Raw genomic sequence first — 14,334 nt, forward strand, 5'->3', positions numbered from 1 at the left:
GTGAAAATTAACAAGAAATAAACCCAAAACGGAATCCCAGTGAGCGATTGCGCCAAGTGCAGTTCATTTTTCAGTGCAATTAAAATTGAGATTTCTCCGGATCCGTCAAGCTCAACGGATGCGGCTCGTAATGCCAAAGTCAAGCGTCAAACTAATGTATTGCCACTAGTGCCAGTGTTCCCGCTGCCGTCGCCGTCGCCTTCATTGTCGTCGCCTGCGCCAAGAATTTATGGAATTTGGCATTTTGTGAATTTAGCGAAAATATTTTCATTGAGTGCCCCCAGCAAATGTTTTGTGTGTTATGTCGTCTCTCGGCTAGAAATAAAATTCACAAAAAGTATCGCGAAAATCTCAAATATTCACGTGCAAATTCCCAGCGCTTATAATTTTAATTACTATTCAAATTAACGGCAACAACAAAACGGAAAACGACCCCATAAAAGCATCAGTTTTAATCTACCCCACAATATAAAAGAAAGCCATGTCAGATTTGTGAAATTGTTGAATTTTTTACATATTCCAAAAGTGCACAACACATGATATATATCATAAAACAAATACAGTAAATCTTGCGGTATTAAAAACCTGGAAAATCTTTGTGGATTATACGACTTTCCATTGGTAAGTCTGTCATCAATTCTCTACGAGGGTAGGGGGTATCTGTTGCTAGTTTAATTGGAAACCAATTGTATATGTATACCCTCCATTTATAATTTGATTCCATTAGAATCGGAATCACGTAACTGAATCACTACTATACTGTATAATAAATTTCGTGTTTTGTACTCTGATTCAAATCCCGTCGGACGGATTTAGCTGCCTCTTCACAAATATCCCTCTTTAATTGTGTGCCCTCAGAAGAGACATACACTTTAGTCGGATGAATAATGGATTGAACATATGGTTTTTAGTATATCTAATTAATTATCAGCCGACGGGAAAGGTCTTTGTAGCGACTCAAGAAAAATTAGAGCAAAAATTATGAAGAGCACACTTTTATGACTACTCCTAAATACTGCTTTCAATAGAATAGGAATTGTTCTGTTAAGGATAAGGAAATTACACCTTTATATTAGACATAGTAGATAAAATCCACTTCAGGGTTCGAGTAGTGAGTCAGACTCCGGAACACATTCAGGGATTCCCGTCGTATCCTTTTTGAACAACAGAGAAAAGTCTTTATTGTGTTTAGTAGTAAAAAGCTGTTTCTTAAGAAGTTGTCTTGGACACTGAGCACAATATACGATGTTAGAAGATATACTTTTATAGCAATAATACATACATTAATAGATAAATAAAGGGCTAAAATTGTTCAATTCATAAGTTCTCGGAAACAGGATTCCATAAAAGTCGTATAAAATCAATTTGAACAATAGACAAATATCTATATGTCCCCTCTTAAATCCACTCTTCAGACACACACACAAAGCACAAAAGCGAGTAGTTTCAGTGCACTGAATTTTACTATGCAATCATGCAAATCCTGAAGATGTGAAGAGGGGAGCCCTCTTAAGCCCTCTACCTTAAACCAGCGCCCTACACTCTGCTTAAATTTCCATTGACGATTGAGCATTCTAAGAAAAGATTTAAAGTCCAGTCGTAGAACATACCGTTGAAAGTGTTCTTTTAAATTTGTTAGTAGACAAGAATTGAGTTAAGTTAATATAAACGTATTGCATCCTACGCTCTTAATATATTTGCATTGTTAACATGTAACATTTCCATGTTTTTTAAGTTGAGTGATTAGAACATAATGAGTCAAAAAGAATATTTACTTACCGTCTGGAGTTATAAGAGCTATTTTAAAGCAAGTTTTTACTGTTTCAAATGGCCGAAGTTTATTTTAAAATAGCCCTTAAATTTGAATTCCATTCATCTTGTGTCCATAGGTACTTATGTTGTTTTATTTTGTTTGTGTATAAGAATATATAATAATAATTACTACTTCTCAAATACTAGGAATTGTTCATGATTTTAAAGGTGTCAATTTGGCACCAAAGTCCTTGGTCATGCCTTATCCCATTCTGAAATAATTATATTCATTAATATTTCTATGAAAATGTTAATATAGGTTTCAGGAATTTATGATAGTAGCACTTCAATGCATTACTTCAACGCCCATTGTGGAATGCTGCAGTACAATGGTTAATATTTAAGTATATAACGGACCCTCCCAGACAGCTTTACATAAAATTAAAAACTTTACATTAATGCAGACTTTTGCGTTGGGCACAATTAAACAAATTGTTAACGCATTTTCCCTCTTTTTCCCCCGCAGCATGCGATGGTTCAACGGAAACGCGGATGAGAAGCAAAACTGGAGTTCCAACGCCGAAGGGAATGACAAGGAATGGCGTGGAGTGGTGTGGCCGTGTAAAATAGAAAACAAACGCAGTAGCAATCAACAATCAGCAGTCCACAATCCATCCACAATCCACAATGTGGAAATGATAATTGCAATTGCCTGGCGGAGCAAACAAAGCAAAAAGCAGTGAAGACGAGGGGCGTAAGGAAAGCCAAGATAGAAAATACTCACGAACGGGAATTGCAAATTCAAAGAAAAAGAAGTTTGTGAACAAAAGAAATGAAATAGCAATAGAAAAAGTAAGAGAAGAAAAAGAGGCAAACAGGAGCTGTGGCGGAAAAGCAAAAAAATAACAAAAGTTTAAACAAAAAAGACGAAAAGCAATTAAAGCTCTGGATACAAACGCGATGGTGTTTTACAATATGTAAATATAATTAGCCGAGCGGAGTTTTCATTCCTGGAATTTCGCCAGCCAACAACAAGACACGCCACCACCGGGCAGCTTTGAGTCGTTGTCGAGAGCAGAGCCGGTTTTATAATTACTCCAAGCTAGCTTTTCTCTCTCTCTCTCTCTCTCCGTGACTCTATCTCTGTGTCTTGACGAGCTTAACGGAAGCTCAAGCCGGGCCCAGAGGCCTAGGCGCAGATTCCGATTACGAGGCGAATTCGATTCTGATCCGATTCCGATTCCGGTTCCCGTTGCGACCCTGACAATTGGTGATTCCAAATCAATTTCCACTCGAATCGGTACAAAAACTGTGATAACTCTGTGTATTGGTGTATTGTGAGTGACTCGACGCAGTTGCAATTGCGGTTGCGACAATGGCAGTGTCCTGCCCCGAAGTTATGTACGGTGCCTACTATCCATATCTGTATGGGCGCGCTGGACCAAGTCGTTCATTCTATCAGTATGAGAGGGTGAGTATTTTCAAATAACATAATAAATAAACATAGACAAATTGAACATAACTGAACAGGTTGTACAATGCATAGTTACAGTCGGTAGATTTTATCTTATGAATGCATTCTCTAGTATTCTCTTTGCTTGCTTAACAAACCAAGCCTAAGAAGTGTCTTTTATAGCTAAAGACTTTCCAAAGTTGTATTCTAGCTAATTATGAAAATACATTCATAGGGAATATTTCGGAAATTTGATTGCTACTTACCATATTAGGGTAGATCTTTGATCCAAAATTAAGATGAATGTCTATCAGGACCAAATAGAACTTTTGAGCAATGAAAATATTAAAAAAAATAACGAGCCTTCAGCTCTAAATGGAATTAATCTTTTCAATTATAAAAAGTAAAATGACAAAGTACGATTTTGTTAGTTCAGTTGGAACGTTCTGTGTCACTTAATTGATCTTCACCCAATCAACGGAACTGCTTCGCGACTTCAATCAATTTGTTTCGGCCTGCTCGAACTGCATAATTAGAGGCTTCTAACAAATCATAAGAATTCACGCAGAACGCAAATCGATTTGGGACACCCGAAACAATAAAAATCCAACAGGCAGAAACGAGTAAAAGAAAGAGAAACATTTCATGGAATTCCATCGGTCAATGTGGGCTTTGTTCGTTCGTATTATTTTTTGCTAACATTGATTTCAAAGATTTCGCTGTGATTTCTGTGACAAGTACAGAAAAGTTCTCACGATGCCAGAAAGGGCTCCCTCAGAGCCGGAGCGGAGTCTGGGGCCAGGCGATTCGGGCCGACCCGAGCCCAGGGCTGGGCTATTGGTCAGTGTCTGGCCGGACTCGGACTGGGACTCTGCTCTGGCTGCTGTCGCTGGTTCACAAAGAAATTCTTGTGTCGCAAGTTCCAATTATACAAGGCCGCGGCACCAAATCGAAATTGGCCTTTTATGTAAGTAACCGATACGACACGATTCTGATTCTATGCTTTTGCATGCCCATAAAGAGTTGCCCATAAGAGATAAACCCGGGCCCTCGAGCTGGATTTGTGTGCCAGGGTCTGGGTCTTGGTCTTGGTCTGGGTCTGTGTTCGGGACTGGGCTCTGGTCTTCTGCAGCCAATCGCAGATTGAGTCAGCAGCTTCAAGCTGAGCTGGATGACCGGTTTATTTGGCTGTGGGCTACATCCAGGCCCAGCCGGACAACGCACAATTTTGTCCTCCCGTCGACACTTTGTTCCTCACTCCCCCTTCGACTCCTTGGGGCAGCTAAAACAAACAAAAACCTTGGCGATCTCGTTCCCGTTCTGTTAATTTATTGTGTGTATCGCCATTAGTTCTTGCCGATCGCTTTTGGGCACCATCCCCATGCTCTTGCCCAGCTCTACAAGCATCCCGATCCTGGGGCCTTTTGTCAACCGACACAGCTGCGATCAGATAACGAGAGGAGACCCAAGGAACCCCGAAAAATTTGAAAACAAAAAGTCAACCTCCAGCAGTTGTCGCTGGTTTGTCTCTGTTCTGTGCCGTAGGGTCTGGGCCACGGGCTCTCTTTTGGTGATTTATGCCGTGTGATCGATGGGTTGACCGCTCAGCATAATCGAAATATCGTTGCACCTAATAACAGACGGTCATTGCAGCAAATACAGATACGCACTCTGTATCTGTATCTCTCGCAGGCATTGTTCTGCCTCGCCTCGGGGGCTACTGCACTTGGGGCATCCTCGTCTGCCCCACTTGGGCAATTTGGCGACGATCAGCCAGGCAGGCCGCTCCTGCTGCCGTTGTGTCGTCGCTGATAGTGTTGGGCGATAAGGCGGAACGCATTGATTATGTGCTTAAGCCAGGTGACAGATCCAGATACACGATCTGAGGGGTATATTTGCTGTGTATCAAGTGTTTCCCGCCATCGCTGCGCGTCGGGATGTCTCAATTCAAATTGTATCTATTTCCAAGCCACCAAAAAGTATCTCCGGGCTCCTTAGCCTTCTGGTGAGTCAGCGCTTTCATCTAATTAAGTTGAAAACTTTCAAATACAGCAAGTCGTAGCTCTGGCCCCTCTCCAAGACACCAGACACTGCGATACACCCACTCCAACCCACGCCCTTGGCTGCTGCACATAAATCAATGCCTCCGCTGGCTGTCAATGCCCCCGATGCACTCTTCCAAATGGTTCGTGCCTGGTTAACCCATTATTAACCCTTAGACGCGATAATAATTGGCATGTGCCCCGCCACTAGAGTGTAGTGCGACTGGGGCCAGGAGGGTCTTCTCGCTTGGATTGTAGTTCACAGTTAAATTTAGAAACATTTTCGGCGGCAAATGTTGCATGAAGCAAGGGCACCGATATAACCAAGGGGTTTGATTATCGGCCACTTATGAGGAGGGGTGCCAGTGCCCCTAATGGGCTCATTAGACAGGGACGGCGACAGCCAAAGGTGCTGCTCGTAAATCGTTCGGAGCGCCGCATTATGTTTGACACTCCGCTAAGCTGGAAGATTGCGGCGTGATTATCGCCTTAGCCGTGACTCCACTCGGCCACCCCAGCCCCCATCTTCCGGGGCTGTGGTGCAACCTTGGATGACTCCGTGATAATATGCGCCGTACGGTCGTAAATTTAATGGCCTCTCTCGCATTTTCCATCAACATAAATTTCCGTATTGTGTCATTTTCAATTTGCTGCATCGCGTCTCATAACTCATTACTTGCCACCTCTGGTCGACGATAGAGGTTGGGGCAGTCAACCCACACTTTTGACGCTAGAAATATAGGTACATACAATACATGAAATTTGAGAACATTAGGAATTTAGGAGTTTAAACTAGGGACATTAGGACTATCCTTTGTTTAAATGATGTTCTGCTCGAAAGATCTCTATTTTTGTTGTACTATAGAATATACAGCGTGTACTTAATTCAATTAAACATAGTTATAGATACTTAAGAAATGCCGAATTCTTATATTTCTTCTTATATCTTCTATGAAAAATACGTATAAAGCCCACTAACATCTCTCTCTTTCTCCCTATATTATGCTTGCAGTTCAATCAGGATTTGTACTCCTCGTCGGGCGTTAATTTGGCCGCCTCATCGAGTGCCTCTGGCAGCTCCCACTCCCCCTGCAGCCCCATTCTTCCGCCCTCGGTGAGCGCCAATGCCGCCGCAGCGGCGGTTGCGGCGGCGGCGCACAATAGTGCGGCAGCGGCAGTTGCCGTGGCAGCGAATCAGGTCGGCACCTCCGGGTTGCAGCTGGGCGGAGGAGTCGGTGGTCCCGCCGGTGGATTGCTGGGTAGTAATGTGCCCGGGAGCAGTAGTGTTGGCAGCGTCGGGCTGGGCATGAGTCCTGGCCTAAGTGGAGCCGCCGGACACTCGCTGCACAGTCGAACGCACACGCACACGCATCCGCACCCACAGACGCACACGCATTCGCATCCGCATCCACACACGCAATCACACCCGCACCCGCATACGCATACGCATCAAACCAAAGAAGAGGATCTCAACGTGCCACGCAGCGAAGCTGAAGGTGAGTAAGCTCGCAATCTATGTACGAGTATGTATGCGAATGCGCTACATCCTATTTGAGTGGATGATTCATTGCAATTTTAAAGTATTTGAATGGCACTCGACGCAGCTAAATGGGAAATTTCAAAAAAATTCTATCGGAGAACTAATGAATCGAATCGATAGAGTAGAGACAAGCATTGTTTCTCTCTCTCTCTGTCGATCTCTGTCTGTCGCTTGTTTACATTAGTATCTAGCTGAAATTGCCGGTATAGTCCATATAACAGTATTCATAATTCTTATAAGATCCTGGAGAAAACTGATCTACTATGGCCCCCCCAGAAGTACAAAACTTTTTTTCTATTACGCTGGAATTTCAAGAATTTCATTTGATGTTGCAACTTTAGTGGAGGCCTGCAAGCCAATATCTAGATATCGATATATTTATGTATATATCATAGCAGTATTTTTTTGGCAACGTCACTCATAGAAAGAGAGAGAGAAAGCACCAGTGGATACCATTTCACACTCGCGCTAATTACTTTACAAATTCTTTGAATTGCGGAATGGCATTCCAAACCAGTTAACATTCAATAAATGATATCAAATTTTATAAACCCCCTTGATTATCCGTAATGATTGTGAAATATTTCTCCGATTTCGCTTTTCAGCACGCTTGGTGGGCTCCCAACAGCACCAGCATCACAACGAATCATCCTGCTCCTCCGGCCCGGACTCGCCCCGCCACGTGCACGCGCACAGCCACTCGCTGCACGGCGGCGGTGCGCCAGTGGGTGCATCATCGGCGGGCGGAACGGCCACAGGCGCCATACCCAAGGAACTGCCGACCCTGGATGCCCCACAGCCGGTCGGCGGCAATAGCCAGGGGCAAGCTCAGTATCTGTCGGCCACCTGCGTTGTATTCACCAACTACTCGGGCGACACGGCCAGCGTGGTCGACGAGCATTTCTCCCGCGCCCTCAACTACAACAACAAGGACACTAAAGGTAGGAGAACGAAGCATCACCAATCTCTCCCAGCTCTCACTCCTCCATCTCCGGCCTCAGTGGGGAGCCTGTAGCTCTGATCAAAAGACCCGCTCGTGTCATGTACTTGTCTCGGCTGTCAGTTTGCGTGTTTGCCCCGATTTGCCGCATGTGAGCGGCGGCCGTGCCTCACTTGCTCCCCCAATGGGGGCACTCGTGTATAATTAGGTGAAAAACAGAGCAGCCGCAGAAAAAATGGAAAAAGTTCAGCTAAGTTATTAAAATGTTCGCGGGAAATTTACGGCGGGCAAATTATGCCACTGGAATGTGGGAGGGTAGGGCGAAATGAGAGGCGAGAGATTTAATCAGCCCACACAAGTGCTCTCGCTAATGTCAACTAACTGCGCTTTGCTCTCATCATCTACCATAATTGTTCTACCGTATAACAAGCGTTGAGTGAAATTTTATTAAAAAATATTCAATTATTCTCGACAGCAGTACAAATAGAGAGAGAGAATTATAAATTCCAAATGTGATAGCTTCGGTAGAGTCGAGGCTTTCTCTATTGCGTTTTGGTCTCATATAATAAACTATCATACGGTTCGTGGTCTACCGTATAACAAGTTCTGAGTGATGACCAAGCATAATGGGGGTATAACCATGATGAAATTATATATTATATCCACATACATTTTTAAAGTACGAGTAATATTGTGTTAAACAGCTGGAGTATACAAGATAAAGATAGCTAAAGTAGGTAGGTAAAGTCACTCAAAGCTTGTCATACGGTAGACCTCAAACCGTGTAATAGTTTATTAGATGAGAGAAAAACGCACTTGGAATGGCCTGTCATCACATAGTAGTACATATGACAAGTGCTAAAACCAAAGTTGATGAGGGCCTGGAAGACCTCTGACGTGTGTTGGTACACATTTGAATATTTCTAGATAATGTAAAAGACACGCATATAAAAGGGTTTAAATAGTAGGTGAACGCTCTCAATGTATGCTGCTGTTGAGTGTCCTACGGTATAACAACTTTGATTTATGTTTCGGCGGGCTTGACCATTTATCGATACATTCCACAGCACGCCTGAGGGATTTGCTTGAGTGAGTGAAATTCATATTGAATTTGATTAAAAACTCATACGGTCTTCCCATTTCCATCCATCTTTTTCCTGCGAAAGCTATTTTAAATATTTGAATTTATGCTGGCATACGCATACTCGCATAAAAGCAAAACATAAACACTTTAAGAATCCACTCACTCGTCTCCACTCCTCTCCCCTCCTTGGGATGTCTGTGAATGTGAGTGCTACCCGAACAGGCGCACAATAAAGCATATAAATCAAGTTGCCACTTGCCACTCGCTTGTTCTTTCGATTTCAAAATTAATTACCTCCTTTAATGAAGATAAACGTTTCGTTTGTTCATGCCTGTCTGTTTTGCCTGTCCGTCTATCTTATAAATACGATGCATATACATATACTACAAGTACATACATATGTCTCCTCTCTGACTTACGTATACTTTTTGCCTGTCGGCTTGTTTTTAATATGTGCTGCTATTTCCCTTTAATGCGATTTCCTTGAGACAGATGTCAGTGGCAAGGCGAAGTTCCATTATGATCGTCTTGAAATTCAAAGTACATGTACTCGTATCTATATCTTCTGTGCAAATACATTTCCACTGCTCAATCAATCAATTATCTTCTCATTTGAATGCCGAGCAGGTGTCGGCAGTCCCTATGCTAATGTTTCGTACGTGTTCCACCCACTTAACAGTATTTTTACATCTCTTTACCGTTTCTCCATCCCCCCGATTCGAGCAGTTTGCGGTGTATTCCTTCGCCCACCGCGAATTGCTCTTAAACCTGGCATTTTATTGACTTTCTGTGGCTGCCATTCCAACCCACCGCCTCTCCAACTTCCACTTTGATTGTGCAAATTTCAGCTCCCATTCAATTACCGTTCGGTTTGCGATAATTGGACAATTTCTGGTGCTCATTCGGCTGCTAATTGACGGTAAATGAGTTTTCTTCCCTTCTAAATTCATATCAAATTCAGAGACACACCAGCGACTATTTGTCTAATAAGATTTTAGTGTTTAAATGCTGAAATATACAATTTATATTTAAATTCTACAGAACCAGTGAATTATTTCAATGCCAATTTGTTTTCGTGAGTTTAGATGAATCCCAACGATATTCAATTTGGCAGATAATATATCTACACTTATGCAGCTGTGATTCAACAAAATAAACGCAAAAAAACCTTTCAGAGGTACAGCCGGGGTTTTTAAATCTATATTTAATTTGTTTGCTTCTTGTAGATCTATAATTTGAATTTGAAGATCTATATCTCGAATTCGTATCTGACCCCTACTTTCGATCGAAACAGAGTTGCACTGCAGCTTAAGCTTTAATCGATATCGTTAGTCGCTGGTCCGTGGATTACCGTTATGCAGGGTGATCCATAAATTCTTCCCGTAACAGGGTGCTCTTGGCATTTGCATACGCGTTGTCTGTGCTTCTGCACTGCACACTGGCACACATTGCCGATTATAGACGGTCCCTTAAATAAAATTCAAGTTGTTAAATATACATATAAAAACAATGTTGTTTACTTTTGCGCTGATTTCACATTTGCCTTTTGTTTTCATTTGGCGTCCTCTTTGGTAGTAGTGCTCTCTGTCGAGTCGAGGCTGCTGAATGGTATTTAAAGTTCATTTTGGTCATTTGTCTATTTGAGCACACACGCACACCGATGCCCATTTGCATTTGTACTTTTGAAACTATTCAGCATTTTATATAGATTTTTTATCGCAATGTGCTGCTGCTATATATACACAGATATGTATATGTATCTGGTTGGAATGTGCTATGAAATGTCGCCGGAATGCGATGCGGTCGATGCTGGTGCTGCTGCTGCTGGTGCTGCTGCTGTCGGTGCTGCGGTTCGTCTGGCGGTGGCAATGCCGAATGCCGCATAGATTCCTCATTACGATTTAAAAATGCATTTCAATTAACTGCTCCGCACACACCACACCCTGCCACACGGCACACGGACGGGTGCTAAAGAGAGACAGAGATGAGGAGAGATAGTGATAGTGAGACTGAGACTGAGTGGCACGCTTGCACTTTTCTCTGCCTCTCTCTGGTTTTCGTTTTCGTATCGCTTTTCAAAAACACTCGATTCATCTGCTCCCTTTCGGGGCTGTTTTGTGCTTGGGCTGCTACGAGGAGTATTTAATTAGATGCCTCAAGAATTCGATTTAAAATTCCTTGGCACCCGCTGCAGCAGGAGAAACACAACCAGAAAAAGACCCAGAAGCAGCCGCAGATACAAAACAGATACAGAAACCGAAACCGATACAGAAACAGAAACAGCAAGAGAGGCCCAAAGACCGTGCTGGGGTCGCACAGCTATTTCCACTTGGTTGTCTTCTAGGACAATCTTTTCCTTTCCTTCCATCTCTCTAGCCGTCTCTGTCTGTTCATCGTTGGCGATCGGTCCTTATCGGGCCATAAATTGCTGGCCATGTCGCTGGTGACTTCATTAGGATAAAGGTGAAAGGTGAGAGAGGCAGCGGCTCTCGCTTTTGAAGATGAAAGTGAAATGCTAACGGCGAGTGGAGAGCCAGCCAAGATTCACCAAAACTGAGACTGAGACTAAGACTGAGGCAACAGCAGATACGAGTATAGCTGAAATATCTTTAGCAGTTTGCTTGTTTGCACATTAATGGGAATTCCTCGGTTTCAGCTGAGCGAGTGAGTGAATGGCAACAGCGCTGTGGGACTGATGACGACTTCTGGCAAGGGAGCCAGTCGCAATCGGAGGCAGGAGCTGAGGCACGCGGCATCCAGCCGCATCATCAGCATGCATGGCACACTCACAGACGTGCCGGCCAGAGTTGTCGACTCGCGACGGCATCGAAGCACAAACATTACACATCCACATCCACATCCTTCAGTGCAGCCAGCCTCCACTCCACTCGATTCCGCCTCCAGTTGTTGTATATTTTTCTCTCGAATTGAGTTTGGAATGTTGTCAACGCAAATGCGCCTATGCAAGTTTTTGGTATCAGGCTCCCTCGGATTCTCCTCAATTGCAGTCCTTGCCGGCTCCGTTCCCCTCCTCGGCAGCTATTTTGGGCCTGTGGCCTGGGACCAGAGGGAGCTCCATTACACATAATGGAGATGTCTTTCTTCTGCCTGTCCCTGGCTGCTGTTGCTGCTGCGGCTGCTGGCGTCGTGCGATTTCATAAACGCGTAGATTTACAACCATTTAATACAAGTGATGATCCTGAACAACAACGCGACAACGACAACGAGCGACAACCGAAAACATTCCGCTCAGTTATTTGCAACAAGCCGTGGCGCCGTCGTCGAGGCGAGGAAGCTGGCAACCAATCCCGAATCCCCTCATGACTTGCCTTGGGCCTGGGATGCTGCCACTTCTTTTGTCGCACTTTGCCAGTTAATCATTCCGGCAAGTGAATGGAAATAGCCCCAAGAGGACTTGAAGCTACTTGAAAGTCGAGTAGAAACAGGTTTAAGATATTTGATTCTTTCAAATTGCACTGAAAGGATAAGGTGATAGAGGACTAGAGAGATATCCTAGAAGCTATGCCCCCTATAAAAAGATCACCTTAGGACCCTTCTACCAATTCTAGTTTAAAAAGGTTGAATATACACATCTTATTGTTTTTAAAACTGGTTTCCAAATCATATGATATGTTAAATAAGAACTTTGGTAGAAAGTTACACAAAAAATAGCCTACAACTATAAATATTTTTGTTACTCGTTTCGTGTCTTACAGAAAGCCAGAGCCCCATGTCGACTCGCAACTTCCCACCATCGTTCTGGAACAGCAATTACGTGCACCCCATACCCGCGCCCACACATCCTCAGGTAAGCTCCCGAACAATGCGCTAGAATTGCGAAGGAGGCCCAGGCCCAGGCCCAGGTCCAGGCCGAAACCGATTAACTGCAATACGTGATGCAATTACAGCTTCAAGGGCTCCAGGCCGAAATCGAGGCCGAAGTCGAAGCTTCACAGCTGCTTTGTCTCTAAATAAGTTGTAATTCGATCTCCATCTCCCATCTCCCCTTATTTCCCTGCCATAGGTGACCGACTTGTATGGCTCGGCGACGGACACTGGCTATGCCACAGATCCATGGGTGCCGCACGCAGCGGCGGCCCACTACGGTTCCTATGCCCATGCGGCGCATGCGCACGCAGCCCACGCACACGCCTACCACCACAATATGGCCCAATACGGTAGCCTGCTCAGGCTGCCCCAGCAGTACGCGAGCCACGGTTCAAGGTGCGACCCCTAATCGATGCGGCTGTTGCAACTGCGACTAACATTCTGTCTTGATCTTCCTCCCAACTCTTTGCAGACTCCACCACGACCAGCCGACGGCCCATGCTCTCGAGTACTCCAGCTATCCCACAATGGCAGGTGAGTGGATCGAAAGAGGACGCGCCTCGACCAAGTTTAGTAATCCCCTTTACGCTCTGCTCTATTTTCACAACAGGTCTGGAGGCTCAAGTGCAGGAGACGTCGAAGGATCTTTACTGGTTCTAGGTGGACCGAAGAAGGTGGACTAGCAAATGTATAAACTCCGATCGAAAGAATCCAGCTCTCTCTCTCATCTTAAGGATTGGGAGGTGGAGGCCCCTCAAAAATAGCCAGACTTTCAGTCGGGCTTTGGAACCACTTCTTAAGCAGCCTGCAGTCTGTGTTTCTGTGTGAGCAAAACAATACAACGGGATATCGAAATTTAATTTAAATTTACCATAATGTTTAACGTTTAAATATAATTCGTACATTTTACACACAAATTGTAAACAATTTTTCGCGCATTAAGCATAGGGTTTTCAGAGTAATTTGGTTTTGTAAGTTTAGCATCCCATATCAGCAAGTTAGAACATACATACCTATACATATACATATACAAATACATATATATAATGCATATACACTCTATACATAAATAAATATACAAATAAATATACGTATAAAAATACACGGGTGCATTGGTACTGTACTCGAAGCCTGCGTTGATAACATTTAATAATCGACATTTCTTGTATAGTTAACGTGAACTTTAACATAACTTTAAAGCCACAAACAAAGTTAGAGTTTATTTTGTTTAAAACTTCAATTTTTGCAATTTCCACAAATTAGGCTAACGAAATTCAAATGGAAAACAACAAAAGAACAAAGCAAAAAATGCAATAAAATGAGATAATAAAATAAAAGAAATCAAACAAAATTTGAATACAATCATAGAATAAAGTTTGTTTCAATTGTTGAATCCCCTGGCTATCGTGTATTTAATGAATGGGGGGGTAAGTATCGGTCGCAGTCGGAGTTATCGGACTTATCGATCCATCAGGAAATGAAGAGGCAGAAATATTAGTCATTTATTCTTAAGGCTGATAGTCATAGGTTTCTTTCAGTAAATAGAATCATTGGAAGTCAGTATAATCCACATCAATACAATAAGATGCCGCTGCCATACTGATCCCACCCAGGCATCTCAAATCTGCTGGCTAATGATTTCATACTGATTAACCAACGAATTCAAATCAGATAAGAATCATAAAAGAAGAACAC

At 43.3% G+C, this 14,334-nt stretch overlaps 1 protein-coding gene across 1 annotated transcript; it reads left to right on the plus strand.

Moving 5' to 3' along the window:
- The first annotated feature begins 579 nt into the window (after positions 1-579).
- On the plus strand, positions 580-13,642 carry LOC6592957 (protein vestigial). The gene is made up of 8 exons (XM_002017923.2): positions 580-621; positions 2,279-3,223; positions 6,260-6,743; positions 7,393-7,728; positions 12,528-12,619; positions 12,836-13,035; positions 13,112-13,173; positions 13,250-13,642. The coding sequence occupies exons 2-8, from the start codon at positions 3,128-3,130 to the stop codon at positions 13,297-13,299; spliced, it is 1,320 nt and encodes a 439-aa protein (XP_002017959.1). The 5' UTR covers positions 580-621; positions 2,279-3,127; the 3' UTR covers positions 13,300-13,642.
- The last annotated feature ends 692 nt before the right edge of the window (positions 13,643-14,334 follow it).

The sequence above is a fragment of the Drosophila persimilis genome, unplaced genomic scaffold (assembly GCF_003286085.1).
Source record: "Drosophila persimilis strain 14011-0111.01,24,50 unplaced genomic scaffold, DperRS2 tig00000002-arrow-pilon, whole genome shotgun sequence".
Taxonomy (NCBI): Eukaryota; Metazoa; Arthropoda; class Insecta; order Diptera; family Drosophilidae; genus Drosophila; species Drosophila persimilis.

What these genes read in the sequence shown, in the direction of transcription:
- LOC6592957 (XM_002017923.2), top strand. Translation starts at nt 3,128, where the DNA reads ATGGCAGTGTCCTGCCCCGAAGTTATGTACGGTGCCTACTATCCATAT. An exon ending in GCCACGCAGCGAAGCTGAAG is followed by an intron (nt 6,744 to 7,392) that starts GTGAGTAAGCTC and finishes TTCGCTTTTCAG; the next exon opens with CACGCTTGGTGGGCTCCCAA. An exon ending in CAGCTATCCCACAATGGCAG is followed by an intron (nt 13,174 to 13,249) that starts GTGAGTGGATCG and finishes TTTTCACAACAG; the next exon opens with GTCTGGAGGCTCAAGTGCAG.